Source organism: Dendrobates tinctorius, unplaced genomic scaffold (genome assembly GCF_039654945.1).
Source record: "Dendrobates tinctorius isolate UK_male_01 unplaced genomic scaffold, ASM3965494v1 ptg000171l, whole genome shotgun sequence".
Classification (NCBI taxonomy): domain Eukaryota; kingdom Metazoa; phylum Chordata; class Amphibia; order Anura; family Dendrobatidae; genus Dendrobates; species Dendrobates tinctorius.
In genome coordinates, this window is record NW_027361838.1 from 11,614,222 (window position 1) to 11,630,925 (window position 16,704).

Consider the following 16,704-nt stretch of genomic DNA (forward strand, 5'->3'; position numbering starts at 1 on the left):
GTTACCCGATATTTACCTTGGATACCAGCGTCCTTGCTGGTCATGATCGCTGGTGAAATCTGCCTGTTTGGCAGCTCACCAGCGATCAAGTAGCGAGGTACCAGCGATCCTGACAAGGTCGTATCGTTGTCGGGATCGCTGGTGTATCGTTTAGTGTAAGAGGACCCTAAGGATGAGATAGTTAGGATCCGTATATCAGGACAAAATACGAACAATCTTTCCCAAACATAAGCTTTCTGAAGGGTTTCTCAATATAGATTTTATCTAAATCCATTCTTGGAACTAATGATAAATCGGCTTTATTGCATCGCTCCACATGCAGCCTGAGCAATTTTCTTTAAATAAAACACATTTATTTTGGATTGTGGGACTTGTAAAATTAAATATGTGTGCCATGTACCCTTACACGTCTAAGTACATGTATCCAAAGAATAAATGATTTTCCTAAAATTTAGTGTTTTGCAGTTTTTCTTCCTGGAAATACATGAATAAAATAACAGTTCAACTTGTCAAACTGACAACAACATCACTGAATGGACAGTGGCAGGGGCGCCACTAACTACAGTAGGTACAAATATGCTACCCCCACTACTTGTTTATTAAGTAGTAAGGAGGAACACCACAATTCTGCGTTTTCCTATGAGAAATGCAGTTATTTAAGAAAAACAGACTTATTATGTAGAGGAACTATTGCCTGCTTTGACATTTACTCCAGCAAATTCACAAGGTATACAAGCAATTAAATGCAGAAAATCGTCCTAATATCACACAGGAGCCAATATTCACTAACAGAGGCATATAAATATGGACTGCCGACAAGATCATTGTTTTTCTCAGATCTCTTCGCACATAACGTGTTGTTCTTTCAACCTGAAAAGTGGACTGGGATTTGATAAAATTGTCATTAAATACACCCGGGAAACATACTATTTGCAATATTATTGTGAAGGCTATGTGGATTTGTGTTACTGGCACATATCAGACACTATATTCCCATTCTATTTTTTTTTATTGAAGATTTTTATCTATACTCCCCTCTAGGCTGGTCAATTAACCTTTATGCTGCCAGGAAACGAGGCTGCGCTGCGGTAAATAAAGGGTTGGGACGCAATTTTCTTTTTCATTTCACAGGAAAGCCGTTTGAAAACTAAACCAAAGAACAATCTGTTCATCTTAAGACAATGGCATTCAGGCTGCACACGGAGAGTCACCCACGCCGCGGATCTCTTATTGCAACATGTCCAATTCTATTTACACGGATCCCTAAGTGTGCCGTTGGTAATAAAAACCATTCTAATGTAGAAAAAAACTCATGTAAAGCTAATAGACCTGGGTCAGTTTGGAGTCTCAGGGGGAATGAAATAATCCATGTGCTGGAATTTGAGAACCTCATTGCCCCAGCTCGTCCATCCCGGCTGCAGGTTACGGGCAAACAGCTCTAAGCGGTCCACATCGGGCTTGACAAATTCTTTCAAAATCTCTAGAAGAAACAGGAGAAACACAAAGAAGACAGTGATGACAAAGAAAAAAAAAATCAATCTTCTTTCAGCTACTGGGAGATGAAAAAGTGGAGTATTTCATTAAAAAGAAGACAGCAAATTAATTTCAAGGATTTCATCAACAGCCTATGCTATTTATAGGCAGGAAATCATTCGAAATAAGCGCCCTTGAGATCGGGAACAATACAGTCAGAGGCTTCAATAGGTCTGATTTATCGGTTTTCATTTAGAGACAGGGAATGAGGATTTTACCGCCTACACAGGTGACTTTTCAATTCTTCAATAGAGTCATCATAGTACTACAGAGCAGGAGGTGACAAAGCCTTAAATGCTTCCTGAATGATGGGAACAAAACACCTCTGAAAAGGACAGAACAATTAGTACGCGGCGATCAGGTTAAAAGTCAAAAACACCTTAGCACCAGCTGGGGATCTTACAATACACTGGCCTGCCGTACGTGCTCATTGCAATTTAAGGGCTTTCTACCCTGAATGTCTGGGGGCTTCAACACAGGATTGTCCCGAAATCATTTCATCTAATCTGTGTAAGTGCAGGATCACGGAGCCTTCCTTTGTCAGGGCAGTCATGTCACAATTTCATCTGCCAGTTGACCTTTGTAATGGAGAGAGATCAGATAAGTGATTCTTAACTACAGGTGAATTGCTGCTTGTGGTCAATGAGCCATACCGACAGAGCGTAATGTGTTATAGCCAAGACACTTTTTACTTAATCTTATTAAAACATCATTGCTTCAAGTGGGAACATAAAAACTGACTGCAATCATTGTCCACAGCATTTTTAACAGCTTCTCAGCCATACCGTGGATAATAGACACATACGTAAATACACACACTCCTCAACACTGCAATTGTAACACCAAGAAGGAAGTGTCCTGAAATAATGGAAATGAATAGGCATGGTAGGTAATGATATGCAAATGATGAAACAATGGAAACAAAATTTTCAAAACATCTTGATTTATTCAGTATTGTGCATGAACACCACTTGAAGAAATCCCCGCACTTACATCTTGGCTGGTATCAAAGAGGTCATTAGTGGTTGTCTGAGGAATGTTCTGCCATGATAAATGCACTCGGTCATACAAATCATCAACACTTGCTGCTGGCAGCTCCCATTGTAATTAACAACCAATAACATCCCAGATGTGCTAGACTAGAGGTAGTCTGAAGCTCATGAAGAGAATGCCAAAAGTGTGCAAAGCAGTAATCAAAGCAAAAGGTGGCTACTTTGAAGAACCTAGAATATAAGACATATTTTCAGTTGTTTCACACTGTTTTGTTAATTATATAATTCCACATGTGGTAATTCATAGTTTTGATGCCTTCAGAGTGAATCTACAATTTTCATAGTCATGAAAATAAAGAAAACTCTTTGAATGAGAAGGTGTGTCCAAACTTTTGGTCTGTACTGTAAGTGCTTTCAGCATGGCACCTGAATGAGGCCTAATCTGCAAATCTACAAAAACATTGCTTTGTTTACAAAATAAAAGCAGGACTAAAACCCTATGTGCAGAAGGATAACATTACAACGCATCAAACAGGTATAGAGGTGAACTTCAAGTATTCAATTTTTCAGTTGATTGAAACATTATTTAAAGCACAGGACATTTCCATCTTTAAGACTGCAGAAAATCCTATAAGTAATGTATCCAGTGTTCAGATGTCAAGCAGTTCAAACCAATAATTTCTAATTTTTATTATTTCAAACATTATATAAGTAACACAAACAGTAGTGCGAATACCATCATTTTTGTCCTTGTAAATGCAAGAGGAGATTTTGATTTTAATAAATTCTTTACAGCTATGAATATCATCCTGCCCTTTGTCAATATGAGGTTAGCATATATACAAGGCTGCACTTTGCAAATCAGAGGAGGATTTTCTAAGCAGAGTCCTCTGTACAATGTTGTTTGAAAGGGTTTGTTGCCATGGTTACAAAGTTTCCAAACTACAATGCACACAGCATCTGCCCAAGTGTTATGCGCATGCAAACGTCAGCCATAACATCATGGCCTTCTTTCATACAAGTGCACTTTAAACTGCACAACAAAATGAAAACACAAATGTGAATAACAAAGGACGTGCACCGCGCATCCCGAACCATGACCCAACTGTGCACTGTGCACACTATAGAATAATGATGTATAGGCAGACAAAACCGAACATTTCATTCTACTCACAAAACTGATGCATAATGCTCCTCAATTTTAAAACTTTGCTTTCCTAACTTTTTTTTTTAAGCTTTTAGAACTGAACTTTACAACCTACACACACCACAATAGAAGTATGAGATTTCCAACTTCAAGGATGCCACATATTGGAAGTAGCAATCCTAAAAGTCAATGTCGACCCTTTAACGAGCCTTGGTCGACATTGACTTTTAGGACTGCTACTTCCAATAGGTGGCACTAGAGTTCTAGTCCTCGTCCTCTCTGAAGAGACAATTTGCATAATTAGCATATTTCCCAGAGGAGCATTGCGGCTTTAAGTCTCCTCATCTCGACATGCCTAGCATGTCATTCTCCGCAAGGCGAAATGATACTTCTTGGACAACTTCAAGGACCAATTATTAAAATTCAGCTTTTGTTGGTTCGTTTAAAAGATGATAGAGTGTACTAGAAAAAAAAACAAACAAACTTGGCACAACATGCTAAGGGTCCCGTTACACATAGCGACGCTCCAGCGATCCCAAAAAGGATACGACCTGGCAAGGATCGCTGGTACGTCGCTACATGGTCGCTAGTAAGCTGTCAAACAGGCAGATCTACTCAACGACGCAGCAACGATACGGCGATCCATATAACGACCTCGGCGGTCGTTGGGACCTTGTCACACAGCAGCTATTCTGACGACTCAGACCTCGATAGGCGTGCTTTAGCGTTGCCTTTTCCACGCCCCTCTGCTCCGATTGGAGGCCACTACTGCACTATCACTACGCGGTTTGCTTCAGCCTCCCTGTCTGGGTCACTAGTGCGCTATTTATTCGTGGATCTACAGTCACTAACACGGGGACACGCGATTATTATAACTGTACATGTTAAATGTTATGATTGCATATAATTGATAGCGGACCTATAAAAGGAAACGCTACAAAGATCCTAATTTGAGACCACCAATCAGAGCTGAGGGGGTGTTGAAAAGTCAAAGCAAAATCACACCTGCATCCCTGAGTCGCCAACAAGGTCGCTCGTCGCTATCGCGTCAAGCACAGCGATGCATGCTGGCCAGCGGGACACTATAAAAAAATGGCCTAGGACATTCGAGCACGATCAGCGATATCGCAGCGGGGGGCCGGTGGCCGCTATGTGTCACACGTAGCGAGATCGCTGGAGAGGTCGCTGTTGCGTCACAAAACCTGTGATGTTTCAGCGATCTCGCTAACGATATCGCTATGTGTGAAGTACCCTTTAGTCTTGTACCAAGTCTTAGCTTTAGGCCAGAGTCACACTAACGTTTAGCATTGGATGCTAATGATACTCACCTCCAGCTCTGCTGCGAGAATGATCCGAGTGTCAGTGCTCTGATTCTATGGCACGAGAGAATCGCAGCTCAGCTGCGGAGGAAACAGAGAAAGTAATTTCTCCATCTTCTCCATTGCCTGTTTTGGAATATATCGGATATAGCCATATGAGCGCTTGATTTTTGCGGGACGAGTTGTAGTTTTGAATGATAAAATCCACTTTACTATATAATGTATGAGAAAACAGTGAAAAAAAAATTGTGAAAAAGAATTCAATTCCGACATCGAATTTTGAGTTATGTATTCATGACACATCACATCAATATGATTACAGCGATACCAGACATATCCAGTTTTTGTTTTAGAATTTTAGTGTTGAAAATTTTTTTTAGGGTAGTCATTTTTTTTCTGCTGACTGGGCTGTGTGAGGGCTTGTTTATTGCATAGACAGTTGATGTTTTTATTGATACCATGTTGGGATACATACATTTTTATTACTTTATTTTTATAGTCCCTTCAGGGGATTTCAACTTGTGATTGTCTGATTGCCTATACTATATACAACAATACAACTGTAAATATTATTGCCTCCAATGAAGCATAGCTGGCTGACTGAGCTACAGTGGAGCACAGTCATGGCAAGTCTGGAAAGCAGACCCCCAGCTGACATGGCAACAAATTGGCACCTCGGCTAGACTGGCTGGCACATGACACCTAGTCCTGCAGTTATAACCTCCTGCTGCTAAAAAACTGATTGTATTGAAACTACTGCAAGCTGCAGAGCAAGCGACACTTTCCTGGATTCAGTCTCTGCACCATGCTGCTCTCAGATTAAATAGTATAAACCTGTGGACAAATTTGAAAACTATAACTCCTTCATGACATGCGCAGTACACATGACTTCAGTCAAACAAGATTTGAAAAAAAAACTGCATGCTGAGACTCAGATTACCAACCATTGGAGTAACTTAAGTAGAGATCCTTTCCAGGCCACCAAAGACTTACAATTCAATCACAATTTGACAGTCCGCCAGTCGGACAAAGGGGGTTGTGTGGTAATTTTGAATACTACCTTGTAGTGTCAAAGTATACGACATGACTGTAATCCTTAATGAAGGACAGAGATTGGGGGCTATTAACAGTACAATTTACAAATGGTTGTTGCTTGAACATCCAATCACCTCCATTTTCCATGGCCTCACAAAAACGCAAGGAGATATTCCCCCCCCCACCCGTATGACTGGAATAGGTTCACTTAATCAAAATCTCAGTTATGTAATTGATGAATATCTTCAACCTCGCACGCTACTTTCACACTGGCAGCTCATGATCTGCGCACCCTATGCTAAAGATAGGGTGCGCCGATCACATGCGTGCAAATGCGAAAGTAGGCGGTGATCCCGGATGGGGCGGGCAGGGAGCAGGATCGGGGCGGGGCTTAACGACGCAGGGCGCAGCGTTGTTTTAACGCGAATGTGAAACCAGCCTTATTCCGAGAATTCCTGTTTGTCTCAAAGACACCTCAACAATTTTGAAAGTTTTTGACGTGATCTAATGGTGCCAATTATTTCTTTGTGACCTGTGATGTCACAAATCTATACTTGTGCATCCCCCATTCGTTTGCCATGACAGCTATTGAACATCATCTAAACAAGTATTGCAGTCAGAGTCATTAAAACAATTCATTCTTGCATATTTACACTACCTACTAAAACATAACTTCTTCACGTTCCAAAATGAATACTTTTTTCAGACTCAAGGCGACCCCATGAGTTCTAAATTCTCCCCATCTTTAGCCAATTTATTTATGGCATCGTGGGAAGAAATTTACATATTTTCAGAGGACAATCCATTTCTCCCATACCTCAATTGGTATGGGACATACAGTACAGACCAAAAGTTTGGACACACCTTCTCATTCAAAGAGTTTTCTTTATTTTCATGACTATGAAAATTGTAGATTCACTCTGAAGGCATCAAAACTATGAATTAACACATGTGGAATTATATAATTAACAAAAAAGTGTGAAACAACTTAAAATATGTCTTATATTCTAGGTTCTTCAAAGTAGCCACCTTTTGCTTTGATTACTGCTTTGCACACTCTTGGCATTCTCTTGATGAGCCTCAAGAGGTAGTCACCGGAAATGGTTTTCACTTCACAGGTGTGCCCTGTCAGGTTTAATAAGTGAGATTTCATGCCTTATAAATGGGGTTGGGACCATCAGTTGTGTTGTGCAGAAGTCTAGTGGATACACAGCTGATAGTCCTATTGAATAGACTGTTAGAATTTGCATTATGGCAAGAAAAAAGCAGCTAAGTAAAGAAAAACGAGTGGTCATCATTACTTTAAGAAATGAAGGTCAGTCAGTCAGTCTGAAAAATTGGAAAACTTTGAAATTGTCCCCAAGTGCAGTGGCAAAAACCATCAAGCGCTACAAAGAAACTGGCTCACATGAGGACCGTCCCAGGAAAGGAATACCAAGAGTCACCTCTGCTGCGGAGGATAAGTTCATCCGAGTCACCAGCCTCAGAAATCACAGGTTAACAGCAGCTCAGATTAGAGACCAGGTCAATGCCACACAGAGTTCTAGCAGCAAACACATCTCTACAACAACTGTTAAGAGGAGACTTTGTGCAGCAGGCCTTCATGGTAAAATAGCTGCTAGGAAACCACTGCTAAGGACAGGCAACAAGCAGAAGAGACTTGTTTGGGCTAAAGAACACAAGGAATGGACATTAGACCAGTGGAAATCTGTGCTTTGGTCTGATGAGTCCAAATTTGAGATCTTTGGTTCCAACCACCGTGTCTTTGTGTGACGCAGAAAAGGTGAACGGATGGACTCTACATGCCTGATTCCCACCGTGAAGCATGGAGGAGGAGGTGTGATGGTGTGGGGGTGCTTTGCTGGTGACACTGTTGGGGATTTACTCAAAATTGAAGGCATACTGAACCAGCAGGGCTACAACAGCATCCTGCAGCGGCATGCTATTCCATCCGGTTTGCGCTTAGTTGGACCACCATTTACTTTTCAACAGGACAATGACCTCAAACACACCTCCAGGCTGTTTAAGGGTCATTTGACCAAGAAGGAGAGTGATGGGGTGCTACGCCAGATGACCTGGCCTCCACAGACACTAGACCTGAACTCAATCGAGATGGTTTGGGGTGAGCTGGACCGCAGAATGAAGGCAAAAGGGCCAACAAATGCTAAGCATCTCTGGGAACTCCTTCAAGACTGTTGGAAGCCCATTTCTGGTGACTACCTCTTGAAGCTCATCAAGAGAATGCCAAGAGTGTGCAAAGCAGTAATCAAAGCAAAAGTTGGCTACTTTGAAGAACCTAGAATATAAGACATATTTTCAGTTGTTTCACACTTTTTTGTTAATTATATAATTTCACATGTGTAAATTCATAGTTTTGATGCCTTCAGAGTGAATCTACAATTTCCATAGTCATGAAAATAAAGAAAACTCTTTGAATGAGGTGTGTCCAAACTTTTGGTCTGTACTGTATATATATGTATATAGATAGATAGATAGATAGATGTATTTTGTGGCATGGCGACTGATCATGGGATGATTTAGCGAATCCTGCTTTGAGCAGGGGGTTGGACCAGATGGCCCAGGAGGTCCCTTCCAACTCTACGATTCTATGATTCTATGTGATTGATGGGCGTGATTTATCGCAGAGGTGGGTGGCTCTGTGAAGAAAGCCTGGGCATGTTTTGCTCAGCAGATCTGCTGCTGAGGGTTTTGCTATACATTGGGAGGCTTCCAGGTGACTTGGAAAGATGGGTGGGTCCAGTCACCTACATACCCACCCAAGGGGTGTGTGTCTGAATATCTAATGAAGCCTATATATATATATATATATATATATATATATATATATATATCTGCACACATACACATATATACACTCACCTATTTGTCTTGTACTATTATCCTATGACTAAGGGCGCCGAGGTGCGCAAGAAACGTATCATGCTTAGAGTGTCTCATTTTTATCATTGGTTTTTAAACTGTTCTAACAAAAGGAGATTTTATTTAAACTGGATGTACGTGCTGGAAACACCCTTCCTTCTTCCCAACAGGCAGGTAGAACAATCACAAAAAAAAATAAAAACACGTCACCACTTCTGCATTTTTCACCGAAACCTAGTTGTCTTACAAATAAAAAAACTCCAATACTCAACGTCAGCAAGTGGCCTAAGGATCATGCCTAATTTGACCTTATGGTCCACTCTATGTATTTTCACCAATTTTAGGAGGCATATCTTTTTTCCTTTTTTGCCAAAATAAGTGTCATTTTGGGTTCTATATATCTTATTAACTAATTATGCTGACAAATTAAAATTATAAAAACACAGTTGATATGTTTTTTCAAAGAACAGTCATCCTTTAAATGTCTATAGTTTTTTTTAACCCATACATGCTTCCCAGTGGACTCCTATAATGTGATGCGGACCGAGCCATAAAAATGAATAAAGCTAAAAAACTTCTATTAAGTTAGGAAACAAAGTTGTAAAATTTTAGAATTATTTAAAAAAAATACTAATAGCCTTTTCTTCATTGTCCTGCAACATCTGACATACTTCTGACTGCATATACACTTTGGCGACCTTCTGTCCAGTTTCAGTAGAAGGTTTTGGAATGGTCTCCTTCTCCATGAAGTTAGGCTTCTCGACTATTTTTAGCAATGTGAAATGGAAGAACTACTCAGTATTATATTCCGCAAGAGACTTTTGACTTTTATTCTAACACTATAGGTTTACTGCCTTGCTTTTACACTAAGAAAGGAGAATATTCTATTTAATGGCTGTTCTGACAGGAAATAAGTAAAACTAAGTGCCTGTGAGGAATCTGGGTTATATTGAAAAACTCTGATGAATTTCATACAGATAGCGACAATGAGAAAATCTCCCCCCTTTAGCCCCCCAAAAAAGAGAGTCCTTTAGTAATTTGTTCATACTCCGCAAGCAATTGATGAAACATAGGAGATGTATAATTGTGCCAAAGCTTTTACATGTCTATAAATACAAAGCCAGGAAATACTCCCCGTTGTAGATTTTAAATCTCTTGCTTATTTTCCAGTATCCTCAGCCAACAGTAAAAATATCAAAATTAAATTGAAAAGAATATGTCAAAATGAGAATGGTGTATGAAAGCCTGAGTTAGCTAAAGCAATATGAGAGAGACAGGGTGACTGCAGAATTGTACCCCAAGGCCAGACAGCCCCTTGATGTGACTACAGACTTGTACCCCAAGGCCAGACAGCCCCTTGATGTAACTGCAGACTTGTACCCCAAGGCCACACAGCCCCTTGATGTAACTGCAGACTTGTATCTGAAGGCCAGACAGCCCCTTGATGTGACTACAGACTTGTATCTGAAGGCCAGACAACCCCTTTATGTGATGGCAGACTTGCACCATAAGGCTGGACAATCACTTTATGTGACTGCATACAAGTAAATCCTCACATCTTGCACATTATGAGGACAGTGAGAATGTGACTGCAGGTATTTGATTTGCATACATGAGGTCATGTGCAAACTAGGCGGACACGGCTTCGCTCAATGCAAGTTTATTAAACAAGGCTAGATACATTAGTCGGAATGTGGCTGGATGTATGCAAATCATTTACTTGCGGTCACATGATTACCCGCTCCTGACGTGAGGATTCACAAGACTGCAGACTTGTACCCTAGGGACGGATAACCCCCTTAAGCCTCATAATGGCTTGCGTAACTGACTCACGGTGGATCTCCTCCAGAGTCATTCCATCCTACTGGTCATACATAATGCAGTGCAATATATATATACAGTGCCTACAAGTAGTATTCAACCCCCTGCAGATTTAGCAGGTTTGATAAGATGCAAATAAGTTAGAGCCTTCAAAGTTCACACAAGAGCAGGATTTATTAACAGATGCATAAATCTGACAAACCAAAAAGTTATGTTGCTCAGTTAAATTTTAATAAATTTTAAATATAAAAGTGTGGGTCAATTATTATTCAACCCCTAGGTTTAATATTTTGTGGAATAACCCTTGTTTGCAATTACAGCTAATAATCGTCTTTTATAAGACCTGATCAGGCCGGCACAGGTCTCTGGAGTTATCTTGGCCCACTCCTCCATGCAGATCTTCTCCAAGTTATCTAGGTTCTTTGGGTGTCTCATGTGGACTTTAATCTTGAGCTCCTTCCACAAGTTTTCAATTGGGTTAAGGTCAGGAGACTGACTAGGCCACTCCAACACCTTGAGTTTTTGCCTCTTGAACCAGGCCTTGGTTTTCTTGGCTGTGTGCTTTGGGTCGTTGTCTTGTTGGAAGATGAAATGACGACCCATCTTAAGATCCTTGATGGAGGAGCGGAGGTTCTTGGCCAAAATCTCCAGGTAGGCCGTGCTATCCATCTTCCCATGGATGCGGAGCAGATGGCCAGGCCCCTTGGCTGAGAAACAGCCCCACAGCATGATGCTGCCACCACCATGCTTGACTGTAATGATGGTATTCTTGGGGTCGTATGCAGTGCCATCCAGTCTCCAAACGTCACGTGTGTGGTTGGCACCAAAGATCTCGATCTTGGTCTCATCAGACCAGAGAACCTTGAACCAGTCTGTCTCAGAGTCCTTCAAGTGATCATGAGCAAACTGTAGACGAGCCTTGACATGACGCTTTGAAAGTAAAGGTACCTTACGGGCTCGTCTGGAACGGAGACCATTGCGGTGGAGTACGTTACTTATGGTATTGACTGAAACCAATGTGCCCACTGCCATGAGATCTTCCCGGAGCTCCTTCCTTGTTGTCCTTGGGTTAGCCTTGACTCTTCGGACAAGCCTGGCCTCGGCACGGGAGGAAACTTTCAAAGGCGGTCCAGGCCGTGGAAGGCTAACAGTAGTTCCATAAGCCTTCCACTTCCGGATGATGCTCCCAACAGTGGAGACAGGTAGGCCCAACTCCTTGGAAAGGGTTTTGTGCCCCTTGCCAGCCTTGTGACCCTCCACGATCTTGTCTCTGATGGCCTTGGAATGCTCCTTTGTCTTTCCCATGTTGACCATGTATGAGTGCTGTTCACAAGTTTGGGGAGGGTCTTAAATAGTCAGAAAAGGCTGGAAAAAGAGATAATTAATCCAAACATGTGAAGCTCATTGTTCTTTGTGCCTGAAATACTTCTTAATACTTTAGGGGAACCAAACAGAATTCTGGTGGTTTGAGGGGTTGAATAATAAATGACCCTCTGAATAAACTTTTCACAATTTAAAAAAAAAATTAAACAAAGAATTAACATTCTTTTTTGCTGCAGTGCATTTCACACTTCCAGGCTGATCTACAGTCCAAATGTCACAATGCCAAGTTAATTCCGAATGTGTAAACCTGCTAAATCTGCAGGGGGTTGAATACTACTTGTAGGTACTACATGAACCAACAGTTTTGCCTGGAAGCTGGTGTTATAAAGTATTCTAATTTACTGAGATAATGACTTTTGGGTTTTCATTGGCTGTAAGCCATAATTATCTACATTAACAGAAATAAATATTTGAAATAGATCACTCTGTTTGTAATAACTATATATGAATTTCACTTTTTGTATTGAAGAACTGAAATAAATAAAGCTTTTGATGATGTTCCAATTTTGTGAGAAGCACATCTATAATTAAAGTAAACCTGTCCCATATAAGATACGGCCACTGCCTTTCAGGGCTTATCGACAGCATTCTATAATGCTGTAGATAAGCCCCCGATCTGACCTGAAAGATAAGAAAAAAAGTTTTATTATATTCACCAGGGGAGGCGGTCTGGTCCGATGAGTGTCGCAGGGCCAGGTCTGCACAGGAGCGCAATCCCGAGAAGCCATGAAGCAAGCAGGAGGGTGACATCGCAAGGAGATGGGAGGTGCTGGACCCAAACCGCCCCCCCCCCGCCAGATGGGTATAATAAAACTAATTTTTCATATCTTTCAGGTTGGATCGGAGGCTTATCTACAGCAGTATAAAATGCTGTAGATAAGCCCTGAAAGGCTGTGACCACATCTTATATCAGCCAAAACAGCTGACAGGTTCCCCTTAAGATATGGGAAAAGGGAAATAACAGTTTGGAGTAATGCCATCTCTGTTAAGCTGGAGTCACACATAGCAACTCACCAGCGATCCTGACAACAATATCAGTGTGTCAGGATCGCTGGTGAATCGCTATGTGATCGCTGGTGAGCTGTCAAACAGACAGCTTCTGAAAAAGATAAATTTCAGCTCACCTCTTGTAAGTTCGTAAGAACTATTGAAAAGCTCTGAGCGCGGACACGTCTCTGCCAGGACGTATAATGACTCCAAGAAAAGGAAGAAAGGTCCAGCTCCAGAAATTTAAAATCCAGGATTTTTATTGTATCATGTTTAAAATACATTCATGGCTGCTTGTGATCAAATAACGGCAACAAAGTTCACCGCATGGGGATATTCTCCAGGTCTCTGTACGCGTTTCGAGCACAAATGCTCTTAGACTCAGAGTAGCTACTCTGAGTCTAAGAGCATTTGTGCTCAAAACGCGTACAGAGACCTGAAGAATATCCCCATGCAGTGAACTTTGTTGCCGTTATTTTATCCTGGATTTTATATTTCTGGAGCTGGACCTTTCTTCCTTTTCTAACAGACAGCGTCACCAGCGATCAGCACAGCGATGCCCAGCGCCCGACGTCGCTGTGCACGTTAGTTACCAGCGCGCTGATGCAGGAAGCTGGTAACTAGCGTACACATCGGGTATCCAAGGGACGTGCGTCCCTAGATACCCGATGTGTACGTTAGTTACCAGCTCCCTGCATCAGCGTGCTGGTAACTAACGTACACATCAGGTATCTGAGGGACGCATGTCCCTTGGATACCCGATGTGTACATTAGTTACCAGCAGATCGCTGGTCTTCCACCTGTCACACGCAGTGATGCGTGCTGGCCAGCGGGAGACCAGCGACCAAAATAAAGTCCTGGTCTTTCCTGCAGCGATCAGCGATACCGGCAGGGGGGCCGGTCGCTGATCGCTGTCACACACAGCGATCTCGCTGGTGAGATCGCTGTTCTGTCACAAAAATTGTGACGGGGCCTTTAGTTCACTTGTTACATCTAGGAATAAGTGTATTCCACCAGTGATAGTTTACATTAGATTATCTATTCAAAAAAAGTTAACTTCTTAAAGGATTGCCCACTTGGGGTTCTTAGGACACAATTTTTATGTTTAGTTTTATTATTCACAGTCACATTTCAGGAAACGTTCTATTTTTATTTTTTTCAGCAACATCAGCTGTATGAGGGATTGTTTTATTAGGAGTTGAATTGTATTAGTGGCAGCATTTTGAGGTAAGTATAACTTCTTAACTAACTTATTACTCTTTATGGCAAAAAAGAACAAAATAGAAGAAAAATAAAGACAGAAGTTCTGTTCCTTGAGGCTTGAAATTTCACGTGCTGCACATATAAAGTTTTAACTTTATTCTGTGTGTCAACACAATCATGACTATAAAAAATCAATATTGTTTTGCTAATGATTTACTACTTTTATTCAATATTCTGTTTTAATAAAAAAGACATTTTTTATGTTTTCAATTTTCTGTCAATGGAGCTACATTTTTTGCGCAATAAGATGTCATTTTCAGTGGTACCACTCACTGACAATATTTTGTACATTACATTTTACTACACTTTTGTGAAGGTATAGTGTACAAAGCCAGAATATCTATTTTTTATATATTTAAACATTGAGTTTAATTTACATGTTAAAAGGGAACATTTCATGTCAAAAAATGCTATTAAACTACAGATATGGGGTTAATCTGCAGTGTAATAGCGTTCTGAACCTGCTTGGCGCCGCACTTCTAACTCCTCTGTCGAGGAAATTAACTTTATTCCTTCCCCTGGTAGTGTTCGGGTTTCAGTCACAGGGGTGGCGCTGGTGCGGATTTAGTCATCGCTCTGTGCACGGAGAGAGACGGTTTTAACCGTGCCCTCAGGTATGGCTGGCAGCACTTCAGCATTAGGTCCGGCTGTCAGTCAGTGGCGGGGGGCGCGGTGACAGCAGCCTCTTTCTGAAACCCTAACGCTGCCGAGAGGAATAAACTACATTTCCTCCCCATAGCAAGGCTCTAAGTGCGGGCACAGAGCAGGTTTAGAATGCCATTCATCTGCAGATCAACAGCATTTTTTTTCTTCAAGTGATTGGTTCCCTTTAAATAGGGCAAAACTGCATAAATCTAATTTTTTATTTTTATCAAGATAGATGAAACTAAAATAATAGTGTCAATTTAAGCTTTATTATTTACGGTTGGGAAGTGCTAATCACACGCCACTGCATGCAAATATCTACAATTCAGTCAGAAGATAATATCCGCAATTAAAAATGTATGAAATGTAATAATGGCTAAAAGTATAATCACATGGGAATATCTGACAAACACCATCATAAACAATACATCACTAATTCATGAAAATACAATAAGTGCACAAACACTCAGGTTACACAAAACGTCTCTGAAAATGCTTTACGGGGATAGTCTACATTTCCATTTTTTATTGCTAGTAGACTGCAAACATAATTGTAGGAAAATTATTTAATTAACTAAAGTGTTTGTCTTATGAAGATGGCAAGTAAGAAGTCACTTCTGACCACGCAACGGGTACTGTAAGGGAAATGTAGAATCGCCTTTTCTGTGAATGACGGTTTATCTCATGCACATAGGGAAGGGTCTGCCAGAGCAAGTGACACTTTTACAGGTTCCCTTTAAAGGGAATTGGTAAATAGAATCAACCCTCCTAAGACCTGTTTCACACTTCCGGTTTTTGTCAGTCAAAATCCGCCAATTTTAGAAAAAAACGGATCCACCAAAAAAGGGGCGGATCTGTTTTTTTCCCCATAGACTTACATTAGTGGCGAATTTTGACTGACGGTTGTCCGTCCCACCCGTTTTTTGACGGATCCGCCAAGATTTTAGCGGCTCCCGGGCGGATGAGATGGACAATGCAACTTTTTTTTGCCTTGACGGTCCGCTATTTTTAAGTGCGCATGCCCAGAAGCGTTACTCCGGGAGGCATTTTAACCATGAAATGCCATTCCGGGAGCAGCGAAAAATCTCTCTCTTCCAGGCCACGCTCACTTTAAATTTGCTGTACTTTTCATCGTCGGCGGATCTGACCTAATTAGCGTCCGCTGACATCCGTATGTCACCTCCCAGAGGCGGATCCGTTATTTTCATTTTTGGCGGATGTCAGCTGTCCGCCATCAGCGGAGGTGTGAAACAGGCCTAAGTCGTCTATATGAGCAAACAGGTAGTAGTAAGCTGAATATAAAGTTACTCTGATATCTCAAACCCATGTTTTTATTAATATGTAAATGAGCTGTTAAGATCTACAGGCTACACATAGATCTCCCTAAGAATCTGCCTCCACAGCTTATTTTAAATGAAAGTGGACACTACAAGTGTGAGTCATGTAATGACTGAGTCTACATGTCTCACAAATGAAACTTCTCCTTTTATTTCAAATAAGCTCTGGAGGCAGATTCCGGTCCATAGATCTTAACAGCTCATTTACATATTAAGAAAAACATGGCTTTCAGAGATCAACGCAACATTATATTCAGGGTCCTACAACCTGTTTGCCCATATGGACAGCTTAGGAGGATTGATTCTACTGACAGATTCCCTTTAAGGAAACACCAACATCAAAGTTTTTATCCTCCTAATAT

The 16,704-nt window shown here is 41.1% G+C and overlaps 1 protein-coding gene across 4 annotated transcripts in view; it reads right to left on the reverse strand.

Moving 5' to 3' along the window:
* Positions 1 to 283: 283 nt before the first annotated feature.
* METTL4 (methyltransferase 4, N6-adenosine) overlaps positions 284 to 16,704 on the reverse strand; it is a 232,261-nt gene continuing 215,840 nt past the window's right edge. For 2 of the 4 annotated variants that reach the window (XM_073550879.1, XM_073550878.1), the window contains one exon: positions 284 to 1,480. In XM_073550879.1, the coding sequence (XP_073406980.1) occupies positions 1,335 to 1,480 (146 nt within the window). In that variant the 3' untranslated portion in view covers positions 284 to 1,334. Of the gene's footprint in view, positions 1,481 to 2,545; positions 2,757 to 16,704 lie in introns of those variants that run through there. The other 2 variants (XM_073550881.1, XM_073550882.1) reach the window with 2 other exon arrangements.